The sequence below is a fragment of the Heterodontus francisci genome, chromosome 6 (assembly GCF_036365525.1).
Source record: "Heterodontus francisci isolate sHetFra1 chromosome 6, sHetFra1.hap1, whole genome shotgun sequence".
NCBI lineage: Eukaryota > Metazoa > Chordata > Chondrichthyes > Heterodontiformes > Heterodontidae > Heterodontus > Heterodontus francisci.
Window position 1 is genome coordinate 7,633,500 of NC_090376.1, and position 27,200 is coordinate 7,660,699.

Genomic DNA, 27,200 nt, shown 5'->3' on the forward strand with positions numbered 1-27,200 from the left:
TATAGAAAAATACGTCCAGATGGTTAAAAGAACACTTGTGAAATTCCAAGAGATGAAGGAAGACCCAAACCTGGCCTTATTGTCACTCCGATCCACACCTCTCAAGGCTGACATGAAATCACCTGCACAGCTGTTAAATGGAAGAAAATATCAGACAACTCTGCCAAGCAAAATACATCCTTCAAGTGACCAGGAGGAAGTGAGACAACAACTCACTGAAACACAGGTAAGAGGAGAGCAACACTTCAACAAGTATGCTATATCCCTGCATGAGCTGTTGAAAGGACAAACTGGACACGTACAGGATCCAATCATGAAAACCTGGAGCACAGCAAAAGTTGTTAGCGAAGCTGAGACTCCAAGGTCATATATCATTGAGAGCGAAACCGGTAACCAAATGAGAAGGAACAGAATCCATATTCCACCTACACCTGAGCTGGAACAACAGAAAAGACCATCAACAACACCGGAAACATCACTATCCAGCAAGACAACATTAACAACATCACCAGCAAGTGCCACAACATCACCTGTACAGCGAGCCAACTCATCACTGAGAGCAACAAATGACAAATCTACAAGATGGAGACGCAACATCTTACCACCAAAGCAATACCTTGAATAATATTTTTACAAACGAATACACGCCATAAAAGACTGTAAAAAGGGGTTCAGATTATTTCCACAAGTCAGATGATAATCTTTTTTACATTGACAGTTATAGTGATATCGGGGCATTATGTTTTAAAGAAAGAGGGATGTTATGTATTATACTATCTGTAAAGTGTTAGGAACTAATTTGCTAGGAACTAGTTGCTATGTGTAAGTGTTCCAGTGGGGGGACCACATTCACGGGTGCACTGGGGAGTCATGTTATATGTAACACAGAACCAGTTGAATCAGGTTGCCACAGCAGACAGTGTGGTGCTGTAATAAACAAGACTGACTCCAGCCTTTTCCAAGTTTAAGGTGTGATTCTTTGCAACATCTGGGAATCAGAAACCAACATAAAGATGTAACACTCATAAAGGTGTTGCTCTCAGTCTATCCCTCTATCACCCTTCACTCCCCTTTTTCTCTCTCTTTCTCTCTCTCTCTCCTCTCCCCCTCTCCCTCTCTCTCCTCCCACTCTTTCCCTCTCTCCCCTCTCTCCCACTCTGCCCCTCTCTCACTCCCCTCTCTCTCACTCCCCTCTCTTTCCTCTCTCTCTCTCTCAACTCTTTCTCTCCTCCCCCCCTCTCTCTCTCCCTCTGTCCCCTTTCCCTCTCTCCCCTCTCTCCATCTCCCATCTCTCTACCCTGTTTCGCTCTCCCCTCTCCCTCTCTCCCCTCTCTATCTCCCCTTTCTCTCTCTCCCCTCTCCCTCTCTCCCCTCTCTCTCCTCCTCTCTCTCTCTTCTCTCTCTCTCTTCTCTCCTTCTGTCCACCTCTCTCTCTCCCCTCTCTCCTCTGTTCCACTCTCCCCTCTCCCTCACTCCCCCTCTTCCTCTCTCCCCTCTTTCACCTCTCTCCCTCTCTCTCCCTCCCTCCCCTCTCTCTAGCTCCCCTCTCCCTCTCTTCCCTCTCCCTCTCTTTCTCTCTCTCTCCCTCTCCCCCATCTCTCTCCTCTCTCCCCTTTCCCTCTCTTCCCTCTCTCTCCCCTCTTTCCCCTCTCTCTCTCCTCTCTCCTCTCTTTCTCTCTCTCCCTTCTCTCCCCTCTCTCTAGCTCCCCTCTCCCTCTCTCTCTCTCTCCCTCCGCTCTCCCTCTCCCCTATCTCTATCTCTTCTTTCTCTCTCTCTCCCCTCTCCCTCTCTCCCCTCTCCCTCTCTCCTCGCTTTCTCTCTCCCTTCTCTCCCCTATCTCCCCTATCCAACCCTCCCACCTCTCTCCCCTCTCCCTGTCTCCTCTCTCTCCCTCTTTCTCTCTCTCCCCTCTCCCCTAAATACCTTCCCGTTCTCTATCCCTTTCCTTTATGCCCTTGTCTCTACATCTCTTGTCTTCTTGCCATTCCCCTCTTTCTCACCCTCTCCTCTCTTACTCTTTCTCTCTCCCTTCACTACTGTCCCTCCCCCTCTCTCCCCTCATTCATACAATCATAGAATTATAGAAAGTGTAAGACACAGAAAGAGGCCACTTGACCTCACTCTACCTTTCTCATCTCCCTGACTCTCAATTTCCCTATCCTTCTCTCCCTATCTCCAACCCCTCTCTCTCGCACAGTCTCTCTCTCCTTTTTGTGCTTGAGTTTTTTTTTAATAACTGAAGAGGACAGACCGATAATTATTCTGTTCACAGAGGAACACTAAAACTGAACTGATTTAATGATTGCGTGGGATATTAAAAAAACAGAATCTCTTGGAAGATCTGGGATTGCTTGTTGAGCAGTGCTACCACAAACTGGATTGGGCGCCACTCGATTGCTGATTGATCCTAATCCTTAGCCAGCACTGTATTTCCTCTGCAGCATTCGATAACGTGTTAACAGCAATGAGGATCAGTAATCTTCATTTTGAGAGACTGCTAATGCTCACATTGGCCCAACAATCCCTTGCAGCTATTTTATTTTGCAGTTCCTATGGTAGCTCGGTGATGAGCAACTGGAAAATGTGGTTTTTGAGGTGGCGGAGCAGCTGCTGGTAATGTGGGGAAATAAATCTTAACAAAGCTTGTGAACTGTCTGTGTTCTCTCTTCCCTCCCCCCAGTTTCACTGAAGTGGACGAGCACACGATCCAGCACTGTTTCCGCTACACTGCGACCGTCCTGACCAGCACGATGTCAGTTCAGAAGGAGCAGAAGTTGAAGATTGAATGCCAGGTGATGTGACTGGTATGCTCAGAGCATATCGACCCGAAGCGTTAACTCTGCTTCTCTCCCCACGGATGCTGCCAGACCTGCTGAGTATTTCCAGCACTTTCTGTTTTTATTTACTCAGAGCAGCCATTGCCTGCCCCCGTCCCCTGCCAACTAGCCCAGCCTAATACCCTGGGGACACGGATTCAAATCCCACCACGGTAGCTGGTGGAGTTTAAGTTCAACTAATTAACAAATTGAATTAATTGAAATATCTAGAATTGAAAGCTAATCTCAGTAATGGTGCCGTGAAATTATCGTCGATTGTTGTAAAAACCCATCTGGTGCACTAATGTCCTTTAGGGAAGGAAATCTGCTGTCCTTACCCGGTCTGGCCTACATGTGACTCCAGACCCAAAGCAACGTGGTTGACTCTTAACTGCCCTCTTAAGTGGCCTAGTGAGATATTCAGTTGTCAAGGGAAATTAGGGATGGGCAACAGATGCCTACATCCAACGAAAGAATATATAAAAAAACACCCCTCACCACAAGTCCTCACTCCCACCCCACCCAGGGTGCTGAAAGGCTCTATCACCTGCAGCTCAGTGGGTTGCACTCTTGCTTCCAAATCAGAAGATTGTGGGTTTGAATCCCACCCCAGAGACTTGAGCACAAAGTCCAGACCAATGGTCTCAGTGCAGTACAGAGGGAGTGCTGCACTGTCAGAGGGGCAATACTGAAGGGGGATGAACTGCTGGAGGGGCAGCACTGATGGAGCACTGTCAGGGGGGTTGTCCTGGGACAGTGCTGCGCTGATGGTGGGCAGTACTGAGGGAGGGCTGTGCCGTCAGAGAGGCAGCACTGAGGGAGCGCTGCACTGTTGGAGGGGCTGTGTTATGAGTCAGTAGTTAAAAGAAGACCCCATCTAAACCATCCCATGGCACTATTTTGAAGAAGAGCAGGGGGTTTCTCCCTGGTGACCTGGCTCATTAATTATCCCTCAATCAATATCACTGAAACAGATTATCTCGTCATTATCACATTACTGTTTGTGGGAGCTTGCTGTGCACAAATTGGCTGCCGCATTTCCTACATTAGAACAGGGGTATTATCAACCGAAATATGACACTGAGCCACATGAGGAGATATTCGGACAAGTGAGCAAAAGCCTGGTCAAAGAGATAGGCTTGAAGAGGCATTTTAAAGAAGGAAAGTAAGAGAGGCGGAGAGGTTTAGGAGGAAATTCCCGTGTTTGGGGCCCAGGCAGCTGTGGGCACGACCACCAATCGTGCAACGGTTAAAATTGGGGTCGTCAAGAAGCCAGAATTGGAGGAGTGCAGAGATCTCGGAGGGTTGCAGGGCTGGAGGAGGTTACAGAGATAGGGAGGAGAGCGAGGGCCATGGAGAGATTTGAAAGCGAGGGTGAGAATTTTTAAATCCAGCTGTTGTAGGACCTGTTGATCCAATAGCATGTTCAAAGCTGCAGTAACTCCCACGCAAATATCTGATGTTAATTGTGCCCCGCAGCGGGGGCAGGATCTGTGAAAGACAGTTTTATTGGTGAGCCTGTCTGGAGATGTATCCTGTGGGTTGTGAGGCCTGCCTATCTCGTTGAAACTTGTTTTGTTTTAGAAAAACAGATTTCCAGGTGACCTACTTGAAGTTTCCAAAACTATGAAGAGGCGTGTTAACCATGAGGAAAGTTCCACATGCAAGGGGAACATGAGTTTCTATGAGAGAATGTAGCCTGAGGTGGAAAGTTAGCAGATTTGATATTCCTCCTAACAATTGTTGAGCTGTGGGAATGGTTAAAAGAGAAAGAGGCTCAAGCACAGAATGTCAATGGAGTCGAGACAATTAGGTGTGGAGTGAGAAGATTTTGAGGTATGGGATTGAGGGATATGGAGAGGTGGGTGTGTGAGATTGAGGGATATGGGAGGTGGAATTGAGGGATATAGGGAGGTGGGATTGAGGAATATAGAGAGAAGATGAGAGAGTGGGTTTGAGGGATACAGGGAGGTGGGATTGAGGAATATGGGGAGGTGGGTGGGTGGGGTTGATGGATATGGGAGGTGGAATTGAGGGATATAGGGAGGTGGGATTGAGGAATATGGGGAAGTGGGCGGGTGGGACTGAGAGATATGGAGAGGTGGGTGGGTGGGGTTGAGGGATATGAGGAGGTGGGTGGGATTGAGGGATATGAGGAGGTGGGTGGATGGGATTGAGGGATTTGGGGAGGTGGGTGGGTTTGAGCGATATGAGGACGTGGGTGGGGTTGAGGGATATGAGGAGGTGGGTGGGGTAGAGGGATATGTGGAAGTGGGTGGGTGAGGTTGAGGGATATGGGGAAGTGGGTGGGTGGGATTGAGGGATATGAGGAGGTGGGTGGGGTTGAGGGATATGTGGAAGTGGGTGGGGTTGAGGGATATGGGGAAGTGGGTGGGTGGGATTGAGGGATATGAGGAGGTGGGTGGGGTTGAGGGATATGAGGAGGTGGGTGGGGTTGAGGGATATGTGGAAGTGGGTGGGGTTGAGGGATATGGGGAAGTGGGTGGGGTTGAGGGATATGGGGAAGTGGGTGGGTGAGGTTGAGGGATATGGGGAGGTGGGTGGGGTTGAGGATTATGTGGAGGTGGGTGGGGTTGAGGGATATGGGGAAGTGGGTGGGGTTGAGGGAAATGGGGAAGTGGGTGGGGGAGGTTGAGGGATATGGGGAGGTGGGTGGGGTTGAGGGATATGGGGAAGTGGGTGGGGTTGAGGGATATGAGGAGGTGGGTGGGGTTGAGGGATATGGGGAAGTGGGTGGGGTTGAGGGATATGAGGAGGCGGGTGGGGTTGAGGGATATGAGGAGGCGGGTGGGGTTGAGGGATATGGGGAGGTGGGTGGGTGAGGTTGAGGGATATGGGGAAGTGGGTGGGTGAGGTTGAGGGATATGGGGAAGTGGGTGGGGTTGAGGGATATGGGGAATTGGGTGGGTGAGGTTAGAGAGATATGGGGCAGTGTGTGGGATTGAGGGACATGGGGAAGTGGGTGGGGTTGAGGGATATGAGGAGGTGGGTGGGATTGAGGGATATGGGGAGGTGGGTGGGGTTGTGGGATATGGGGAGGTGGGTGGGGTTGAGGGATATGGGGAGGTGGGTGGGGTTGAGGGATATGGGGAAATGGGTGGGATTGAGGGATATGGGGCAGTGGGTGGGGTTGAGGGATATGGGTAAGTGGGTGGGTTTGAGGGTTATGGGGCAGTGGGTGGGATTGAGGGATATGGGGAAGTGGGTGGGGTTGAGGGATATGAGGAGGTGGGTGGGATTGAGGGATATGGGGAGGTGGGTGGGTTTGTGGGATATGGGGAGGTGGGTGGGGTTGAGGGATATGGGGAAGTGGGTGGGATTGAGGGATATGGGACAGTGGGTGGGGTTGAGGGATATGGGGAAGTGGGTGGGGTTGAGGGATATGGGGAAGTGGGTGGGGTTGAGGGACATGGGGAGGTGGGTGGGCTCAATCTATAACAAACTGATGGTCTCAGTTCCCATATTGACTCTTCCCAAACCTTGTCACACAATATTTCTGTCACCTTCCCAGACCCCGCTCTCCCCCATAAAGCTTCTAATTCACACTGCAGATCCCTTGTGTGTTATACAGTCGAGTTACCCCCATTACCAGAGATAGAATGGACGGAAAACTTGCTGACATTCTGTGACTGATATCCAGACCAGCTCCAGGTGCTGTGGCACTGGATTCACTCCAGACTTACTTCCAGATTCTTCCATAGCTGGACAGACTGCAGCCTCCTCACAGCCTGGACACAGCACTGAACTCCTAGACAGAGGAATCTGCTTCTTGGATTATTACGAATGAGTTTTACTTGACTCAGGATGGGACGGAGTTACTGAATGAAGCCTCATTAAACTCACATGGTCTGCTTACGCCCTGCAGTATAAGGGTTTTAAAGGGTTAATCGTGAGAGAGTTTAAAGAATAACTCGTACCATGATGATGAAAGCGATCACATGTGAGAGAGACTTGAGAATCGATGCAGCATGGCTTTTGGAGGAGTTACACAGGCTAGTGTGGAGTGTAAATAGTTATAATGTAATAAAGATTAATATTTACTACAGACTAAGAATCTCTCTGGCTAGACTGAATAAGGTGGCAGCATGCTGAACAAACATATAACATGATGTTCAGCGGTGGGATCGAGAACAACAGAAGTCTTTACTATCCTACACCCAGAAGAATAATTTGAAGCAACTAGCTGAAAAGGCCGGGCCTAGAGAAAAGGGCCAAAATAAACTGCAGAACTTGAGAAGAGGCTGAGAGAAACTCCACAGCTGTGGTAAAAGACAGGCTGCTGCCTGCAAATAAATTCCAAAGATCGGGTGAGTTACAGTGTCAATGGTCGATGAATCACATTAAAAGCCTTTGAAGGGCTTAAAGTAATTTTCTGAAGACATCATACTTAAAAAAAAGGGGTAAAACCTAATCCTTCACTCGGGCTGAACACAAGGGCAGTGAGCGGAAAACACCCAAAAAGCACACGAACTGTCGAAAAGCACGGGAAACACAGCAGGGGCACTCTAGCCAAGCCTGAAGAAAAACAAATAAACTGAAGTTCTCAAAGAAGGAGGAAACCCTAGAACCGCCTATTAAAACAGCAAGGAACTCACAAACACCTGCGTCAACTCCATTAAGGCAAGCTAGCCTGAATAAACAAAGAGAAGTTCTGAAGCAAAGGGGAAAACCCTAAAACAGCATATTAAAACAGCAGGGAACACTCAAGAACACGCGCAACACTTCATTAAAGAAAGCAAGCCTGAAAAATAAGAGTTTCTTAAAAGGGAACGCTCTAAAAAAAAAAGTCTATAAAATAATGCAACATGGATCAAAAATTGGAAATGTCGGAAAGTTTCCATAGTCAAGAGGGACCCAATCAGATTCAAAACTGGGTATTATTGAGAAAAAGGTTTCTCAGATACAGAATTGCATCTAAGTTAGACAGCCAGTCAGAAACAGAGCACTGTTGTATTCAATTGGGGCTATAGCAGATGATGTGATTGCCAGACAAGGTCTTAATGAGGCATCTGCCAAATTCGGTGAAGTTGTAAAAGCTTTTGATTCATATTTCAACTTGTGGCGTAATAAGATTTTAAAAAGAGTAAGATTCAACAAAAGAATCCAGAAACCAGGCAAAACAGTCGATGCTTTTATCAATGACCTTTACAGGCTGGCTAATGGATGTGAATATGGAGACCTTGGTTCAGGAAACCTCCAGCGACCATACAGTTCCTTCACCAGAGGGCTGGAAAAAAAGGCACAAGATGCAAAGGTACACTGGCAGGGGGTGGGTTTGGGGGAGCGAAAGACTCCATTAAACCCTGCCAGCGATGTGATGCTAAAAGTACCCACAGGTGCAAATAGTGTCCTGCAAATAGAGCAGAATGCTTTTATTGCAGAAAAATAGGGCATTTCAGGAGAATGTGCCAAAATCAAATCTCAACTACCTCAAATTCTAAAGAAAAAGCATTTAAGAAAAGACTGATTAATGAAGTTAAACAACCTTCTACAACAGAGCAATCGAAATATTTTCTTGGTGAGATCAATGATCCGAATCAGGTATTTTGGTCTGCACATATATATGTCAACTGACATATCACTAATTTCAAACTGGACACCAGACCAAGTGTAACAGTCTTATCAGACAAAGAGCCGGGGCTTTCCACACACATTCTGCAGCCAACGGAAACTCAGTTCCAAGGCCCAGGAGGGGTTGAACTTGAAGTAAAGGGAAAGTTACAGGCAACACTTCAGTACAAGGGAAAGCAGATATTAGAAACACTGTATGTTTTAAGAAATCAGGAATTCTCACTCTTAAATAGAAGAGCTTGCATTGACCTTCGTCTTATAGAGAAAGTTAAACAACAAGAATCCAGGACTCACTTTCAAGAGGAATTCCTGAAATTTGTTTACTGTCTCGGAGACTGAAGACCAAATATAGTATTACTTTGTGGAAAGATGCTAAACCACTTTGTCTCTTTATGCCTAGGAAGATTCCACACCCACTAATGAAGCAAGTCCAACATCAATTAGAAGACATGACCAGAATGGGAGTCATTTCTCCTGTTACTGAGCCTATAGATTGGTGTTCAGGAAAGGTTCCAGTCCATAAACCAAATGGTGATCTTTGCATTTGTGTAGACTTAACTCAGTAAGGCTGTGGCATGAGAGGTCCATCTAATGTCCTCAATGGACGAAAGTTTGCAAAGTTATCCCGAAGCATTGTCTTCACAAAGCTTGATGAGAATAGTGGCTTTTGGCAAGTTCCATTGGTTAAGAAGCCAAGGTTATTTACAACCTTCATTTCTCCGTTTGAAAGATTTTGCTTTAACCATCTTCCATTTGGTATCTCGTCAGCACTTGAAATATTCCAGAGAACTATGTCGAATATTCTACAGGGCCTTGAAGGTGTAATCTGCCATATGGACAACATCCTAATTCACGCGGAGTCCATTGAAGAACATAACTGAAGGGTTAGAGTGGTTTTGAATCATCTGCAGGATGAAGGTGTAACACTCAATGAGAAGTGCGAGTTTTCAAAAACGTCCATTTGTTTTTTTAGGGCACATTGTCACCAATAGTGGCATAATGACAGACCCGCAAAAGACAAGAGCCATTAGTGAATTTTCACATCCTACTTCCTACTCATGATCTTTAATGCTTTCTTGGCATGATCAATCATTTGCAAAATTCCGACCTAATTTAGCCCAAGTTACCGAACTGTTATGACAACCGCTGAGGAAAGCTCAGGCATGGTGCTGGGATGCACATCAGGAACAAACATTCCAATTGATCAAGGAGATGTTGATATCGCCGGATATCTTATCACATTATAACCTACCGTGGAATCTCCCTGCTCAGCATAGTGGGGAAAGTCTTCACTCGAGTTGCTTTAAACAGGCTCCAGAAGCTGGCTGAGCGTGTCTACCCTGAGGCACAATGTGGCTTTCGAGCAGAGAGATCCACCATTGACATGCTGTTCTCCCTTCGCCAGCTACAAGAGAAATGCTGAGAACAACAGATGCCCCTCTACGTTGCTTTCATTGATCTCACCAAAGCTTTTGACCTCATCAGCAGACGTGGTCTCTTCAGACTACTAGAAAAGATTGGATGTCCACCAAAGCTACTAAGTATCATCATCTCATTCCATGACAATATGAAAGGCACAATTCAGCATAGCGGCACCTCATCAGAGCCCTTTCCTGTCCTGAGTGGCGTGAAACAGGGCTGTGTTCTCGCACCTACACTGTTTGGGATCTTCTTCTCCCTGCCGCTCTCACATGCGTTTAAGTCTTCAGAAGAAGGAATTTTCCTCCACACAAGATCAGGTGGCAGGTTGTTCAACCTTGCCCGTCTAAGAGCGAAGACCAAAGTATGGAAAGTCCTCATCAGGGAACTCCTCTTTGCTGATGATGCTGCTTTAACATCTCACACTGAAGAGTGCCTGCAGAGTCTCATCGACAGGATTGCGGCTGCCTGCAATGAATTTGGCCTAACCATCAGCCTCAAGAAAACGAACGTCATGGGACAGGACGTCAGAAATGCTCCATCCATCAATATTGGCGACCATGCTCTGGAAGTGGCTCAAGAGTTCACCTACCTAGGTTCAACTATCACCAGTAACCTGTCTCTCGATGCAGAAATCAACAAGCGCATGGGAAAGCCTTCCACTGCTATGTCCAGACTGGCCAAGAGAGTGTGGGAAAATGGCGCACTGACGCGGAACACAAAAGTCCGAGTGTATCAAGCCTGTGTCCTCAGTACCTTGCACTATGACAGCGAGGCCTGGACGATGTATCTCAGCCAAGAGCGACGTCTCAATTCATTCCATCCTCGCTGCCTCTGGAGAATACTTGGCATCAGGTGGCAGGACCGTATCTCCAACACAGAAGTCCTCGAGGCGGCCAACATCCCCAGCTTATACACACTACTGAGCCAGCGGCGCTTGAGATAGCTTGGCCATGTGAGCCGCATGGAAGATGGCAGGATCCCCAAAGACACATTGTACAGTGAGCTCGTCGCTGGTATCAGACCCACCGGCCGTCTGTGTCTCCGCTTTAAAGACGTCTGCAAACGCGACGTGAAGTCCTGTGACATTGATCACAAGTTGTTGGAGTCAGTTGCCAGTGATCGCCAGAGCTGGCAGACAGCCATAAAGGTGGGGCTTAAGCGTGGCGAATCGAAGAGACTTAGCAGTTAGGAGGAAAAAAGACAGAAGTGCAAGGGGAGAGCCAACTGTGTAACAGCCCCGACAACCAATTTTATCTGCAGCACCTGTGGAAGAGTCTGTCACTCTAGAATTGGCCTTTATAGCCACTCCAGGCGCTGCTGCACAAACCACTGACCACCTCCAGGCGCTTACCCATTGTCTCTCGAGATAAGGAGGCTAAAGAAGAAGAAAAAGAAGAAGAAGAACATGACTCTTCACTTCCAACTACAATTGCAGCTGACGCCTTGTCCACAGGGATAGGAGCAGTCCTTTTCCAAGAGCAGCCTGATGGAAGTCGAAGACCTGTTTATTACGCGTTACCAGCATTATCTGACACTGAGATGAGATACACACTGATAGAGAAGGAAACTCTCGCAGTCACTTGGGCTTCAAACTACATTATTGGCTTAAAGGTTATCATTGAGACTGACCACAAACCCCTAGTTTCCTTACTCGATGAAAAGGAACTTGCTAGAATACTACCGCGGATCCAGAGATTCCAGTTGAGACTCATGAGCTTCACCTACGAAACAGTATATGTACAGGGCAAGTAACAAACGACAGCAGATACATTGTCTAGAGTGATGTTTGACCATCCTACTCAACAGGATGTGGACTATATAAACGAGATTGAGTCATATTCACAGGTCACTGCATCACAATGGCCGGCAAGATCAAATAGACTCCAACAAATTCATCAGGTGCAGAGGCAAGATGAGGAATGAATCAATAACCACCAATATTGCAGGCAGGGTTGACCACAACAGAGTCCCAGTGGTAAGAGGATGAAAATCTTTGAACACAGAAGACACTTTACCATGGTGGATGGTTTATTGATATATGACAAGAGACTAGTGATTCCAGAGTCAATCAGAGTAGATATCTTGGAGAAAATACACCAGGATCACATGGGCAAAACAAAATGTCGAGTATGGGCTCAGGCGTCTGTGTGGTGGCCAAGAATCTCGAAGGATATTCGAGATGGTTGGCGATGGATCTATTCTTCTTTGATGGAATATCCTACCTAATTAGAGTCAATTACTTCTCAGGATGGATCGAGGTTAAAAGGATGTACACAACAACAACTGAAGCACTCATTAGAGTTTTACAAGAAGTTTTCGCAACGCGTGGCATACCTGATCAGATAGTATCCAATAATGGACCACAATTTGCAAACGATTACTTCACGCACTTTGCGGAAAAATATGGATTTGTTCATCCAACAAGCTCCCCTCGGTATCCACAATCTATGAGAAGCTGAGCGAGCAGTCAGAACTATTAAAGCAATGGTGACCTGCTGAACTACTCCATTATTATGCAGGTTAGCACCATCCGAACTCTTAATGGGAAGAAAATGGCGAACACAACTTCCAATCCGACCCAAGAAATTACTTCCAGGGTTACAAAGCAAGGATTATCAGAGAGTACAAGACAAAGAAAAGTTGTATCGAAAGAAACAAACCCATAATTATAAAAAAGAGGTACTGTACCAGAAACCTATCAAAGTTGTCAGAAGGGCAAGAGGTGTGGGTATGAGACCAAAGCAGAGGAGTAATTCTCCAGAAAGAAGAGAATCAACAACAATCTTATTTACTAAGAACTCTAGAAGGTACTAGAAGAAGAAATAGAAGGAATCTGATTCCTTTACAGCAAAGATGTCAATTGGTCACACATTTAGACGAATCAGATGTTGAACTGGAAACTCAGACAGCACCGAATACGACAAACCTCAATGATGGCCATCCAAGTCAAGAGACAAGAGATCATGAAAGATTACCAATCTTCCACAGCTGATGACAGGAAGATCAGGGAGAGTTGTGAAGCCTCCTGGCAGATTGAATCTATGAAGTCAGAGATTGGGGGGTGGAGTGGGGTAGTATGTAAATAAAAAAGTGAGTATGTAAATATATATTTGGATAAAGACTTGGGGGGAGATGTAGTATAAGGGTCTGAAAGAGTTAATATTGAGAGAGTGTGAAGAATACCTCTTAGCATGATGTAAGAGATCACATGGGAGTGAGGTTCAAGAATAGATGCAACATGGCTTTGGAGGAGTCACACAGGCTAGTGTGGAGTGTAAATAGTTATAATGTAATAAAGATTAATGTTCAATTACTACAGACTAAGAATCTCTCTGGCTAGACTAACTAAGACGGCAGCATACCCAACAAACATATAACACACCCCTTCATAGTTTTGGAAACTTCAAGTAGGTCACCTGGAAATCTGTTTTTCTAAAATAAAATAAGTTTCCCCGAGATAGGCAGGCCTCACAACCCACAGGATACATCTCCAGACAGGCTCACCAATAAAACTGTCTTTCACAGAGCCTGCCCCCGCTGCGGGGCACAATTAACATCAGATATTTGCGTGATAGTTACTGCAGCTTTGAATATGCTACTGGATCAACAGGTCCAACAACAGCTGGATTTAAAAATTTTCATCCTCGCTTTCAAATCCCTCCATGGCCCTCGCTCTCCTCCCTATCACTGTAACATCCTGCAGCCCTGCAACCCTCCGAGATCTCTGCACTCCTCCAATTCTGGCCTCTTAGGTGTCAGCGGTGGCTCGGTGGGTAACGCTGAGCTCCGGGTTCAAGTCCCACTATTAGGCATCAGCACAAAAGTCAAGGCTAACACTCCAGTGCAGTACTGAGGGAGTGCAGCATTGTTGGAGATGCCATCAATTGGTTAAACCGAGGCCCTGTCTGCCTGCTCAGGTGGATGTAAAAGATTCCATGGCATTGTTTTAAAGAAGAGCGGGGGAGTTCTACCTGGTGTCCTGGGGCTGATGCTTATCCCTGAACCAACAACACAAAAACCGATAATCTGGTCATTATCTCATTGTTGTTTGTGGGAGCTTGCTGTGCATGAATTGGCTGCCAAGTTTGCTACATTACAGTGACTACAGTTCAAAAGTACTTCATTGGCTGTAAAGCGCTTTGAGGTGTCTTGTGGTCATGAAAGGTATTATAGAAATGCAAGTCTTTTTATCTCTTGCACATCCCCTGATTTTAATCGCTCCACCATTGGCGGTCGTGCCTTCAGCTGCCTGAGCCCCAAGCTCTGGAATTCCCTCCCTAAACCTCTCCGCCTCTCTCTTCTCTTTTAAGATGCTCCTTAAAAATTACCTCTTTGACCAAGCTTTTGATCATCTGACCGACTATCTCCTTCTGTGGCTCGTTTTCAACATTTGATTGATAATGGTCCTAACACAGAAACACACACACACATTCTCCCTCTCACACATACACAGACACACACACCAACACATCCACGCACACTGACACACAAACACACCCACACACACGCTCACAAATACACAGGCGTGCACACAGTAACACATACACACACTGACACACATGTACACTGTATCAATCTAACAGAATCCATTCATCAGTTAACCACTTCAATGTAAACCTGGCTTCATTAATCTTTGGCCTAGACAGAGGGAGGGGTGATCAGTTGATGCCTGCTGGGAAATGTTTGTGTTTATCTGTGTGTGTCTGTATGTGTGTGTGTGAGTGTAAGTGTAAGTGTGAGTCTAGGTGTGTGTGAGCATGTCTGTGTGTGTGTGAGTTCTTGAGTGAGTGTGTTTGAGTGAATGTGTGTGTGTGTGTAAGTATATGTGAGTGAGTGTATGTGAATGTTTGTGTCTCTGCGTTGTGTGAAGGGAAATGTTTGTGTGTGTGTGTGTTGTTGTGTGATTGTGAGTATTTGTGTGTGTCAGTGTGTCAGAGTGCATGTACGTGTTTCCGTGTGCAGGTGCATGTGTGTGTGTATGTGTAAGTGTGTGTTTGAGTGTTTGTGAGAGTAGTATGTGTTGTGAGTATGTGTGTGTGTATGAGAGTAGTATGTGTTGTACATGTGAGTGTGTGTGTTGTGAGTATGTGTGTGTTTGAGTGTGTGTGTATGTGTGTGTTTGAGTGTGTGTGTATGTGTGTGTTGTGAGTGAGTGCATATGTGTGTGTGAGTGTAAGTGTGTCTGAGTGTGTGTTAATATATGTGTAAGTGTGCATGTGTGTCTGTGTGTATGTACTATTGAGGATACAAGTAACATCCCAGTATTAGCTGTAAGTCAGGAAATGGAAGGGAGGGAGCAACGCAAGAAAATTACAATCACCAGGGAAGTGGTACTGAGCACATTGTTGGAGCTGTGGGCTGACAAGTCCCCGGGTCCTGATGGACTTCATCCTGGGGTCATAAAAGAAGTGACTAGTGAGATAGTTGATGCGTCAGTTTTAATTTTCCAAAATGCCCTAGATTCGGGGAAGGTTTCATTAGATTGGAAAATAGTGAATGTAACTCCTTTATTCAAAAATGGAGGGAGACAGAAAGCAGGAAACTACAGGCCAGTTAGCTTAACATCTGTCTTAGGGAAAATGGTAGAAGCTATTATTAAAGATGTAATAGTAGGGCATTTAGAAAAATTCATGGTAATCAGGCAGAGTGAACATGGTTTTGTGAAAGGGAAATCATGTTTAACCGATTTATTGGAGTTCTTTGAGGGAGTTACATGCGCTGTGGATAAAGGGGAACCAATGGATGTATTGTACTTAAATGTCCAGAAGGCATTTAATAAGGTGCCATATCAAACGTTATTGCAAAAAATAAAAGCTCATGGCTTAGAATAGAAGATTGGTTAGCTTACAGGAAATAGAGAGTAGGCATAAATGGGTCATTTTCTGGTTGGCAAGATGTAATGACTGGTGTGCCACAGGGATCTGTACTGGGGTCTCAACTTTTTACAATTTATATAAATGACTTAGATGAAGGGACTGAAGGTCTGATTGCTAAATTTGTTGATGACACAAAGATAGGTAGAAAAGTAACTTGTGAAGGGGACATAAGGAGGCTACAAAGGGATATAGATAGGTTAAGTGAGTAGGCAAAGACCTGGCAAATGGAGTATAGTGTGGGAAAGTGTGAAATTGTCCACTTTGGCAGGGAGAATGAAAAAGAAGCATATTATCTAAATGGTGAGAGATTGCAGAGCTCTGGGATACAGAGGGATCTGGGTGTCCTAGTGCATGAATCACAAAAGGTTAGTATGCAGGTACAGCACATAATTAGGAAAGCTAATAGAATGTTATCGTTTATTGTGAGGGGAATTGAATATAAAAGTAGGGAGGTTATGCTTCAGCGATACAGGGCATTGGTGAGACCACATCTGGAGTACTGTGTACAGTACTGGTCTCCTTATTTCAGGAACATGTAAATGCATTGGAGGCAGTACAGAGAAGGTTTACTAGACTAATACCTGGAATGGGTGGGCTGTCTTATGAGGAAAGATTGGACAGTCTAGGCTTGTATCCGCTGGAATTTAGAAGAGTAAGAGGCAACTTGATTGAAACATAAAAGATTCTGAGGAGTCTTGACAGGGTGGATGTGGAAAGGATGTTTCTCACTGTGGGAGAATCTCGAACGAGGAGTCACTGTTTAAAAATAAGGGGTCACCCATTTAAGACAGAGATGAGGAGAAATGTTTTCTCAGAGGGTGGTGAGTCTTTGGAATTCTCTTCCTCAAAAGGCGGTGGAAGCAGAGTCTTTAAATATTTTTAAGGCAGAGGTAGATAGATTCTTGATAAGCAAGGAGGTGGAAGGTTATCGGGAGTAGGTGGAAATGTGGAGTAATCAGTTCAGCCATGAACTTATTTAATGGCGGAGCAGGCTCGATGCCACCAACACGTGGGCAAGTGCCCAGGCATCGGATCCACACCCAGCAATTGTTCACACCATCGGGGGGAATCAGAGAGAGGGAAAGAACAAATATAATAAGATAGAAGAACTGCCAAAACCACTGTTTACTCATTAACTGTAAACTCTAAACGCCCGTCTGCGTGTCAATCACCAGACTTGTACTAAAGCTGAATTTTTTCTGTCTCTGTGCAGGCTTTACTTCAAGTTGCGAGAAACCTCTTCACACATTTGGGTAATTAAATCTGTTTAATGTCCTCTTATAAAAGGGATTTAAGAAGAAAACCTCTGGCTCACAGTAATCTTGATGGGAGATGGAAAATTCTGGGAAATCCTGTGCCGAGCTACGAGACGAAAACGGCTGGTTAGCCTGGAAGTAGGAGATAGCCCGGGGCTGGGGGTGCGGGTGGAGATGTGGAACAATGACTTCTGTCCGGTGTTCAGTTCTGAGAGCCCACTGGACTGGCCATGGATCTGCTACTTCTAAATGCACACAACCAAACTCTCCCTCCCATGCGCTTCGTTACCTCTGACTGGATGTATTCGTGGAGAATTTCACCACATGACTGCCAAAGCCCCGCCCACACTCCCGCCATTGGCTGCCCCGTCTGTTCTCATGGTGTCCCACAGCCAATCTAAAACATTCATTACCTGATTGGATCATTCTTATCTCTTGGCCAAAAGCATGGAGTCATTGAGTCATTTACAGCACAGAAGGAGGCCATTCATCCCATCGAGTCCATGCTGGCTGTCCACGGAGCTATGCAGTCAGTCCTACTCCCCAGCTTGATCCCTGTAGCCCTGCAAGTCTATTTCTCTCAGGTGGCCACCCAACCTCCTCTCGAAGTCATTGATCATCTCCTCTTCCACCACCAGCGAGTTCCAGGTCATTACATCCCCAGCCTGTTCACCTTTTCATTATAGGTATAACATCACAGATCTGGTATCATCCTAAGAATCTCCAGTGCCTCTATATCTTTTTTTACAATATGGTGACTAGAACGATTCACAGTACTCCAAGTGATCTAACCAGCCATGTCCCCACATCTCCACCATTTTCCAGTTCTTAAAATTTTTGATAACCATTAAACAAAAATCAAGGAAACTTTACAAAATAAAGAATTTCTTTTCACTTTTCTCCTGGGTGTTGCTGGAAGCTGTGTCTGAGGAAGATTAATTCCTGGAGTCTCCAGGGCAATCCTGGTGGGATGGAGACCCCTACCATCCCATCAGCGATGTCCATCTTGGCCAAGAGACCAGACTGAGGGTCTGTCTGCAGATGGACTGTTGGTGCAATAAGCATCGAGATCCCGCTGCTTTTTAAAAAAAAAATAGTTCATTCTCAGATGGTGAGCTGCCTTCTTGAACCGTTGCAGTCCTTGCGGTGTGGGTACGCCCACAGTGTTAGGAAGGGAGTTCCAGGATTTTGACCCGGCGACAGTGAAGGAATGGCGATATAGTTCCAAGTCAGGATGGTGTGTGACTTGGAGGGGAACTTGCAGGTGGTGGTGTTCCCATGCATCTGCTGCCCTTGTCCTTCTAGGTGGTAGAGGTTGCAGGTTTGGAAGGTGCTGTCTAAGAAGCCTTGGTGCGTGGCTGCAGTGCACCTTGTAGATGGTACACACTGCTACCACTGTGCATCCTAGGGGTTGCTCAGATGGACATTTTAATTGATTTGTGACCCCCCCGCCCCCCACTCTCCAGCATCCCATTAATAACATCTCCCTGAGTGGCCTACTGTGAGTCGCACCCCCCCCCCCCCCCCCCCCGGGATACACTGGTGTCTGTGGGAGATGCTAAGAGCTCTGCATTTTATCTGGTGCTGTATTGTGTTTGTCAGCCTCATATTGTCTAATTTGTATTACTTCTGTTATCTTGTGCTGTAGCTGTCAAGAGGTAGATGAAATTTGATTTATTATTCATGTTATGCTAATGCCATACCAAGCCGCTAAAAAGTAACATCATTTCCACGCAATTGTAATTGAACGTTCAGCTTGTTCTTCAAATTACAAATCAAACCTCCGCATTCCAGCTGCAGGCGGTTTTCAACAAACTTGCCTTGATATTGCAGCTGTCTGCGTCTCCTCCCCCTCAGAGTGTTGGTGCCACCTTGATGGGCTGCTGACCTTCACCAAGATGGAAGGTTCCAGATTCTCTGGAACAGGGGAGGTTGGGCGGAAATTTAATTGAAGTGTATAAAATTATAAGGAGCCCAGACAAAATGGATAGGTAGGGCCTGTTTCCCTTAGCAGATGATCAATCACCAGGGGACATAGATTTAAAGTAATTGGTGGAAGGATTAGAGGGGAGTGGAGTGATTTTTTTTCACCCAGTGGGTGGTGAGGGTCTGGAAATCACTGCCTGAAAGGGTGGTAGAGGCAGAAACCCTCATCACATTTAAAAAATACTTGGAAATGCACTTGAGGTGTTGTAACCTATAGGGCTATGGACCAAGTGAGATTAGACTGGATGGCTCTTTTTTGGCCAGCATAGCCACCAAGGGCCAAATGGCCTCCTTCTGTGCAGAAGATTCTTCTTTCTAAGTTCCATCCTCAGGCTGTATCAAGATGTCTGCTCTCTCCTGGGGCTTGGCTGATAAAAGGGGAAATGCTCCTAATCAAAGGTTTTTATATATTGTTATAGATATCTTGGGTGGGTTATTGGAGGACACCAAGTGTCTGTGGAACTGTCTCTCCCCACATTTAAGAGCTTCAGAAAGTGATGCAATGAACTGAGAACCCTTTCTCTTTGACAGGTTTGTAAGACTTTCTAAGTAACTGTCCGTTTGGCTTTTGCAGATAACGTTTCAGTCCTGCTGCAGGAGATCATCCAGGAAGCACGTAATCTTACCAACGCAGAGAGGTGAGTCTCACAACTAGGGGGCTTTCACTGTCATACTGCCAAGGCACCAGCTGTGGATCAGCGGGCATGTACTGACTCACCTCTGGATCAGGAGGTCGTGGGTTTGAGCCCCACTCCAGGGAGTACTGAGGGAGTGATGCACTGTAGGAGGCGCCTTCTCTTGGGTGAGATGTTAAACTGAGGCCTTGTCTGCCCTCAGGTGGATGTGAAAACTCCCCCAGCAGTATTTTGAAGAAAAGCAGGAGAGTTCTCCTCAGTGCCCTGGCCAATATTTATCATTCAACCAACAAATTATCTGGTCATTATCACATTTCTGTTTGTGGGATCTTGCTGTGTGACAATTGGCTGCCACATTTCCTACATTACAATAGTGACTGCACTTCAAAAGTATTTCATTGGCTGCAAAGCGCTTTGGGACGTCCTAAGATCATGAATGGTGCTATAGAAATGCAAGTTTTTCTTTTCGTTCTGAGAATCGCTTCTCAAGGGGTAAATGTTGCAGCTTCTTGTCCACAGTCGGAATCTAATTTCTTTTGTTTCCTTCTATGAGAGACTCTCAGCTTCAGGGTTTCTATTAAATACGCCTACCCCCACCACCACGCCCCCCCACCCCCCCCCCAACCAACAACAACAAACTCTTTCCCTTAAATAAAAACAAAATACTGCAAATGCTGGAAGTCTGAAATAAAAACAGAAATTGCTGGAAATACTCAGCAGGTCAGGCAGCATCTGTGGAGAGAGAAGCAGAGTTAACGTTTCAGGTCAGTGACCCTTCATCAGAACTGGCAAAGATTAGAAATGTAATAGGTTTTAAGCAAATAAAGCAGGGGGTGGGGGAAAGAGAACAAAAGAGAAGGGACAGGGTTCCCCTTGTCCTCACTTTCTGCCCCAACAGCCTCCAGATCCAAAGGATCATCCTCTGCCATTTCCACCACCTCCGGCGTGATGCCACCACTAAACACATCTTCCCCTCCCCTCCCCTGTCAGCAGTCCGAAGGGATCATTCCTTCCACGACACCCTGGTCCACTCCTCCATTACCCCCGACACCTCGTCCCCTCCCCATGCAATCGCAGGAGGTGTAATACCTGCACTTTTACCTCCTCTCTCCTCACTATCCAAGTCCCCAAACACTCCTTTCAGGTGAAGCAGCGATTTACTTGTACTTCTTTCATTGTAGTATACTGTATTCGCTCCTCTACATTGAGGAGACCAAATGCAGATTGGGTGACCGCTTTGCGGAACACGTCCGCTCAGTCCGAAAATATGATCTCGAGCTTCCTGTCGCTTACCATTTTAACACACCCCCCTGCTCTCATGCTCACATCTCTGTCCTGGGATTGCTGCAGTGTTCCAGTGAACATCAACGCAAGCTCGAGGAACAGCATCTCATTTACCGATTAGGTATTCTACAGCCTACCGGACTGAACATTGAATTCAATAATTTCAGAGCATGACTGGCCCTTTTTTTATTGTTATTATATTTTAGTTTGTTTCATCATTCATTTTTTTACCATGTGCCTGCCCACAGCTATTTTCATGTTTGTGCTTTTCGCTAGGGCTGTTCATTATTCTGTCATTAACACTCTCTCTGCACTAATGCTTTGACTTTCACCACACCATTAGCACACTCTCTTTGCCTTTGCCTTTACCCCATGGCCTCCTTGTCGGTTATTCTCTGCGACCCTCTGTCCTATCAACACGTTCCCTTTTGTTCTCTTTTGCCCCAGCCCTGCTTTATTTTCTTAAAACCTACTACATTTCCAACCTTTGCCAGTTCTGAAGAAGGGTCACTGACCTGAAACGTTAACTCTGCTTCTCTCTCCACAGATGCTGCCAGACCTGCTGAGTGGTTCCAGCACTTTCTGTTTTTAATGCTTTTCCTTTGCTGCTGACTCCTTCCCTCTGTCTGAGGCTGAGTCAGACCATTAACAATCTTGGTGTGTCTTAGTTGATCTTGATCTGAGCTTCAGGCCCCATACCCTCTCCATCACAAAAACCGTCTACTTCCACCTCCATGACATCACCCAGCTCTGTCCCTGCCTCAGCTTACCTGCTGCTGAAACCCTCAAAACCCGAATATTCCAGTGTTCTCCTGGCCAGTTTCTCATCTTCTACTCTCCATATAAACTCTGACAGCTCAAACAAAACTCTGCTCCCAATATCTAAATCCACATCAAGTCCTTTTCACCCATCATCCTCCCAATGCCCCTTATTTAAAATTCTCACCCTTCTTTTCAAATCCCTCCATGGCCTCACCCCTCCCTAACTCTGGAATCTCCTCCAGCCCTACAAGCCTCCGAGATCTCTGTGCTTCTCCAATTCTGGCCTCTTGTGCATCCCTGACTTTAATCGCTCCACCATTGGCGGCCGTGCCTTCAGCTGCCTGGGCCCCGAGCTCTGGAATTCCCTCCCTAAACCTCTCTACCACTCTCCTCTCGCTTCTTGAAATCTACCTCTCCGATCAGGCTTTTGACCATCTGTCCTCATATCTCCTTATGTGGCTCAGTGTCAAATTATTTTGTCTGGTAACAGTCCTGTAAAGTGCTTTGTGATGTATTACTACATGATAGGTGCTATACAAATGCAAGCTGTTGTTGAAGTCTCACCATCTTGGATCCCTGTTAAAGAGGGAGTCTCACCGTCAAGGACCGCTTAGAAGAGGGAGTCTCACAGTCAGGGATTCCTTTTTAAAGAGGGAGTCTCACCGTCAGGGACCCCGTTTAAAGAGGGAGTCTCACCGTCAAGGACCACTTAGAAGAGGGAGTCTCACCGTCAGGGACCCCTTTTAAAGAGGGAGTCTCACCGTCAGGGACCCCTTTTAAAGAGGGAGTCTCGCTCTGCTTTGCGTACCTCTATTTGAGTCTGAAATTGATTGTAAACTTGTTCTTTCTCTCTCTCTTTTCCTTCCCATTTCTGGCCCCAGCTGTTCCGTGTTTCTTTTGGAGCAGAACAACAAAGAACTGGTGGCAAAGGTGTTTGACGGGGGATTCGTGAGCGATGAGGTGAGTGCTCTAATTGGGGTTGAGGGAGGTTTTAACCACCCACTAGCACTAAATGAGGGTGGGGATGAGTGAATGATAAAGGGTTAAATCTAGGACGAACACAGTGTTATCCCGCCAAAATGTGACAATTAAATACACTAGCACTGAATGAATCTATGTCAATGATTCTCGACCCCTACGGTAGCCTAATAGTTATGTTACTGGACGAGCAACTCAGGGTTCAAATGCCAAGCTGTGCCAATTGAACCTGGACCCCAACTGGAGTTACTGCACTCAATTCTGGGCACCATGCCTCAGGAATAATGGTCTGAGAGAGGGTGCAGTGCATATTCACTAGGATTATACCAAGGCTGAAAGGGTTAAATTATGCGGCCAGCTTTCATAGACTAGGTTGTAAATGGAGTTGAGGTGATCCAATGGACTGGAGGAACAGGAGCGAGGGGATGAATAGCCTCCTCCTGACCCCAATTTTCCTAACTTAATAAACCTGGTCAATTGAACCGAAAATGACCATGAATTCCGCTGGATTGTCATAAATCCAGGTGGTTCACTAAGACAATATCGCTTGTGTGTGGATATAAAATATCTTTCCTTTCTTTCCCTCTATCTTTATTATTTTTCATTCTTTTTTCTTTGCTTCCTCTTTTCTGCCACCTTTCCTCCTTCCTCCCCTACCCTCCCTCCTTCCTCCTCCCTCACTCTCTCGTTCCCTCCACCTCTTCGCTCCTTCCCTTCCTCCCTCCCACCTCCCCCTTCCCTCTCTTCCTCTCCGAACCTTGCTCCCTCCCTCTCTCCCAACATCGGGCCTGCGTAACCAACATTCTTTCCCTGTGTCTTCCTAGTCTGCTGAGTTCCGGATGCCAGCTGACCAGGGGATCGCAGGTCATGTGGCGACAACGGGCAAAATCCTCAACATCAAGGACGCCTACTCTCACCCGCTGTTCTACCGGGGCGTGGATGACAGTACCGGCTTCCGCACGAGGAACATCCTCTGCTTCCCCATCATCGATGACAACAACCGTGAGTACAGATCGAGACCCAGCACTATGCCAGCTCCCTGTTTGCCCTCTCGGGTGCACGTAAAAGATCCCACAATTTCAAAGAAGAGCAGGGGAGTTCTCCTCGGTGTCCTGGCCAATATTCAACCCTCAACTAACATCAGTAAAATGGATGATCTGGTCATTATCACATTGCTGTTTGTGGGATCTTGCTGTGTGCAAATTGGCTGCTGTGTTTCCTACATTACAGCAGTGACTACACTTCAAAATTACTTCAATGTCTGATGAGAGCTTTGGGACGTCATTAAGTTGTGAAAGACGGCAGAGAAAGGCAAAACTCTCCCTTTCCTGTGAGCTTTGCTAATCCAGTGCCGTCAGCTTCTGTACCCGCCGTCGAGGTGAAAACGAGGCCAGTTAATGTTTCCGCAACTTGAGAAAATGGCAGCTCTTGACAAACAGTCCAACAACCCACACAGCAGCGATCAGCATTCACTATGAGGCACACGGCAGGGTGGGGGAATCGGTAGCACAGACAACAACCACAACAATCTGCATTTATGTAGCGCCTGCAATGCAGCAAAATGTCCTGAAGCGCTTCAAGCGCGTGACTATCAAACAAAATTTGAAACCGAGCCACATAAGGAGATATTAGGACTAGTGACCAAAAGCTTGGTCAAAGAGGTAGGTTTTAAGGAGCATCTTAAAGGAGGAGGGAGAGGCGGAGAGGTTTAGGGAGGGAATTCCAAAGGTTAGGGCCCAGGCAGCTGAAGGCACGGCCGCCAATGGTGGAGTAAAGGAAATCGGGGATGTGCGAGTGGCCAGAATTAGACGAGTGCAGAGACCTCAGACACAGTGGAGCTACTTAGGACCAGGAGGAGGATGTTCAGGCCTTCGGACCTGTTCTTCAGAATAGCAGCAATAACTTTAACGTGGAGCTGTATTTCTTGTTTTAATTTGGTCGATGCTGATTAGGCAGTAATTTATTGTCTCAGGGCTTTATAGTCACATGTAGGCCCTGACCGGGTTGCAGCAGCAAGTTCCCACTTGTGCGCACTCTTACCTCTGCATCAGAAGGTTCTGGGTTCAAGTCCCACTCCAGGCCTTGAGCATGGAATTCATGGCTGACACTCCAGTGCAGTACTGAGGGAGTGCTGCACTGTCAGAGGGTCAGTACTAGTTTAGTTTAGTTTAGAGATACAACACTGAAACAGGCCCTTCGGCCCACCGAGTCTGTGCCGACCATCAACCACCCATTTTTTATACTAATCCTACACTAATCCCATTCTTTCTTTTGGGCCTTCTTATCTCGAGAGACAATGGATACGCGCCTGGAGGTGGTCAGTGGTTTGTGAAGCAGCGCCTGGAGTGGCTATAAAGGCCAATTCTGGAGTGACAGGCTCTTCCACAGGTGCTGCAGAGAGATTTGTTTGTCGGGGCTGTTGCACAGTTGGCTCTCCCCTTGCGCCTCTGTCTTTTTTCCTGCCAACTACTAAGTCTCTTCGACTCGCCACAATTTAGCCCTGTCTTTATGGCTGCCCGCCAGCTCTGGCGAATGCTGGCAACTGACTCCCACGACTTGTGATCAATGTCACACGATTTCATGTCGCGTTTGCAGACGTCTTTATAGCGGAGACATGGACGGCCGGTGGGTCTGATACCAGTGGCGAGCTCGCTGTACAATGTGTCTTTGGGGATCCTGCCATCTTCCATGCGGCTCACATGGCCAAGCCATCGCAAGCGCCGCTGACTCAGTAGTGTGTATAAGCTGGGGGTGTTGGCCGCTTCAAGGACTTCTGTGTTGGAGATATAGTCCTGCCACCTGATGCCAAGTATTCTCCGAAGGCAGCGAAGATGGAATGAATTGAGACGTCGCTCTTGGCTGGCATACGTTGTCCAGGCCTCGCTGCCGTAGAGCAAGGTACTGAGGACACAGGCCTGATACACTCGGACTTTTGTGTTCCGTGTCAGTGCGCCATTTTCCCACACTCTCTTGGCCAGTCTGGACATAGCAGTGGAAGCCTTACCCATGCGCTTGTTGATTTCTGCATCTAGAGACAGGTTACTGGTGATAGTTGAGCCTAGGTAGGTGAACTCTTGAACCACTTCCAGAGCGTGGTCGCCAATATTGATGGATGGAGCATTTCTGACATCCTGCCCCATGATGTTCGTTTTCTTGAGGCTGATGGTTAGGCCAAATTCATTGCAGGCAGACGCAAACCTGTCGATGAGACTCTGCAGGCACTCTTCAGTGTGAGATGTTAAAGCAGCATCGTCAGCAAAGAGGAGTTCTCTGATGAGGACTTTCCGTACTTTGGACTTCGCTCTTAGACGGGCAAGGTTGAACAACCTGCCCCCTGATCTTGTGTGGAGGAAAATTCCTTCTTCAGAGGATTTGAACGCATGTGAAAGCAGCAGGGAGAAGAAAATCCCAAAAAGTGTGGGTGCGAGAACACAGCCCTGTTTCACACCACTCAGGATAGGAAAGGGCTCTGATGAGGAGCCACCATGTTGAATTGTGCCTTTCATATTGTCATGGAATGAGGTGATGATACTTAGTAGCTTTGGTGGACATCCGATCTTTTCTAGTAGTCTGAAGAGACCACGTCTGCTGACGAGGTCAAAGGCTTTGGTGAGATCAATGAAAGCAATGTAGAGGGGCATCTGTTGTTCACGGCATGTCAATAGTCGATCTCTCTGCACGAAAGCCACACTGTGCCTCAGGGTAGACGCGCTCGACCAGCTTCTGGAGCCTGTTCAGAGCGACTCGAGCAAAGACTTTCCCCACTATGCTGAGCAGGGAGATTCCACGGTAGTTGTTGCAGTCACCGCGGTCACCTTTGTTTTTATAGAGGGTGATGATGTTGGCATCGCGCATGTCCTGGGGTACTGCTCCCTCGTCCCAGCACAGGCATAGCAGTTCATGTAGTGCTGAGAGTATAGCAGGCTTGGCACTCTTGATTATTTCAGGGGTAATGCTGTCCTTCCCACTAATCCCATATTCCTACCTCATCCCCACCTGTCCCTATATTTCCCTACCACCTACCTACACTAGGGGCAATTGCTAATGGCCAATTTACCTATCAACCTGCAAGTCTTTGGCATGTGGGAGGAAACCGGAGCACCCGGCGGAAACCCACGCGGTCACAGGGAGAACTTGCAAACTCCACACAGGCAGTACCCAGAATTGAACCCGGGTCGCTGGAGCTGTGAGGCTGCGGTGCTAACCACTGCGCCACTGTGTCGCCCCAGTGCAGTACTGAGGGAGTGCTGCACTGTCAGAGGTGCTGTCTTTCAGATGAGATGTTAAACCAAGGCCCAGCCTGATCTCCCAGGTGATGTAAAAGATTTGAGGAACAGCTGGGGAGTTGTCCTGCGGCCAATATTTATCACTCAACCAACATCACAAAAAACAGATGAACTGGTCATTATTACATTGCTGTTTGTGGGATCTTGCTGTGTGCATATTGGCTGCCATGTTTCCTACATTACAACAGTGGATACCGTTCAAGTAAGTACTTCATTGGCCGTAAAGTACTTTGGTCATGAATGGTGCTATAGGAATGCACATCTCTCTTTACTTTTTTCCCTGAAAGGGCATTAGGGAACTAGCTG

The 27,200-nt window shown here is 46.8% G+C and overlaps 1 protein-coding gene across 3 annotated transcripts in view; it reads left to right on the top strand.

Annotated features, from left to right (window-relative positions):
- LOC137371104 (cGMP-dependent 3',5'-cyclic phosphodiesterase) overlaps window positions 1-27,200 on the top strand; it is a 372,354-nt gene that overhangs the window by 272,620 nt on the left and 72,534 nt on the right. For all 3 annotated transcript variants that reach the window (XM_068033044.1, XM_068033045.1, XM_068033046.1), the window contains 5 exons: window positions 2,682-2,793; window positions 16,921-16,960; window positions 19,524-19,587; window positions 22,512-22,590; window positions 23,433-23,610. In XM_068033044.1, the coding sequence (XP_067889145.1) occupies window positions 2,682-2,793; window positions 16,921-16,960; window positions 19,524-19,587; window positions 22,512-22,590; window positions 23,433-23,610 (473 nt within the window). The remainder of the gene's footprint in view (window positions 1-2,681; window positions 2,794-16,920; window positions 16,961-19,523; window positions 19,588-22,511; window positions 22,591-23,432; window positions 23,611-27,200) is intronic.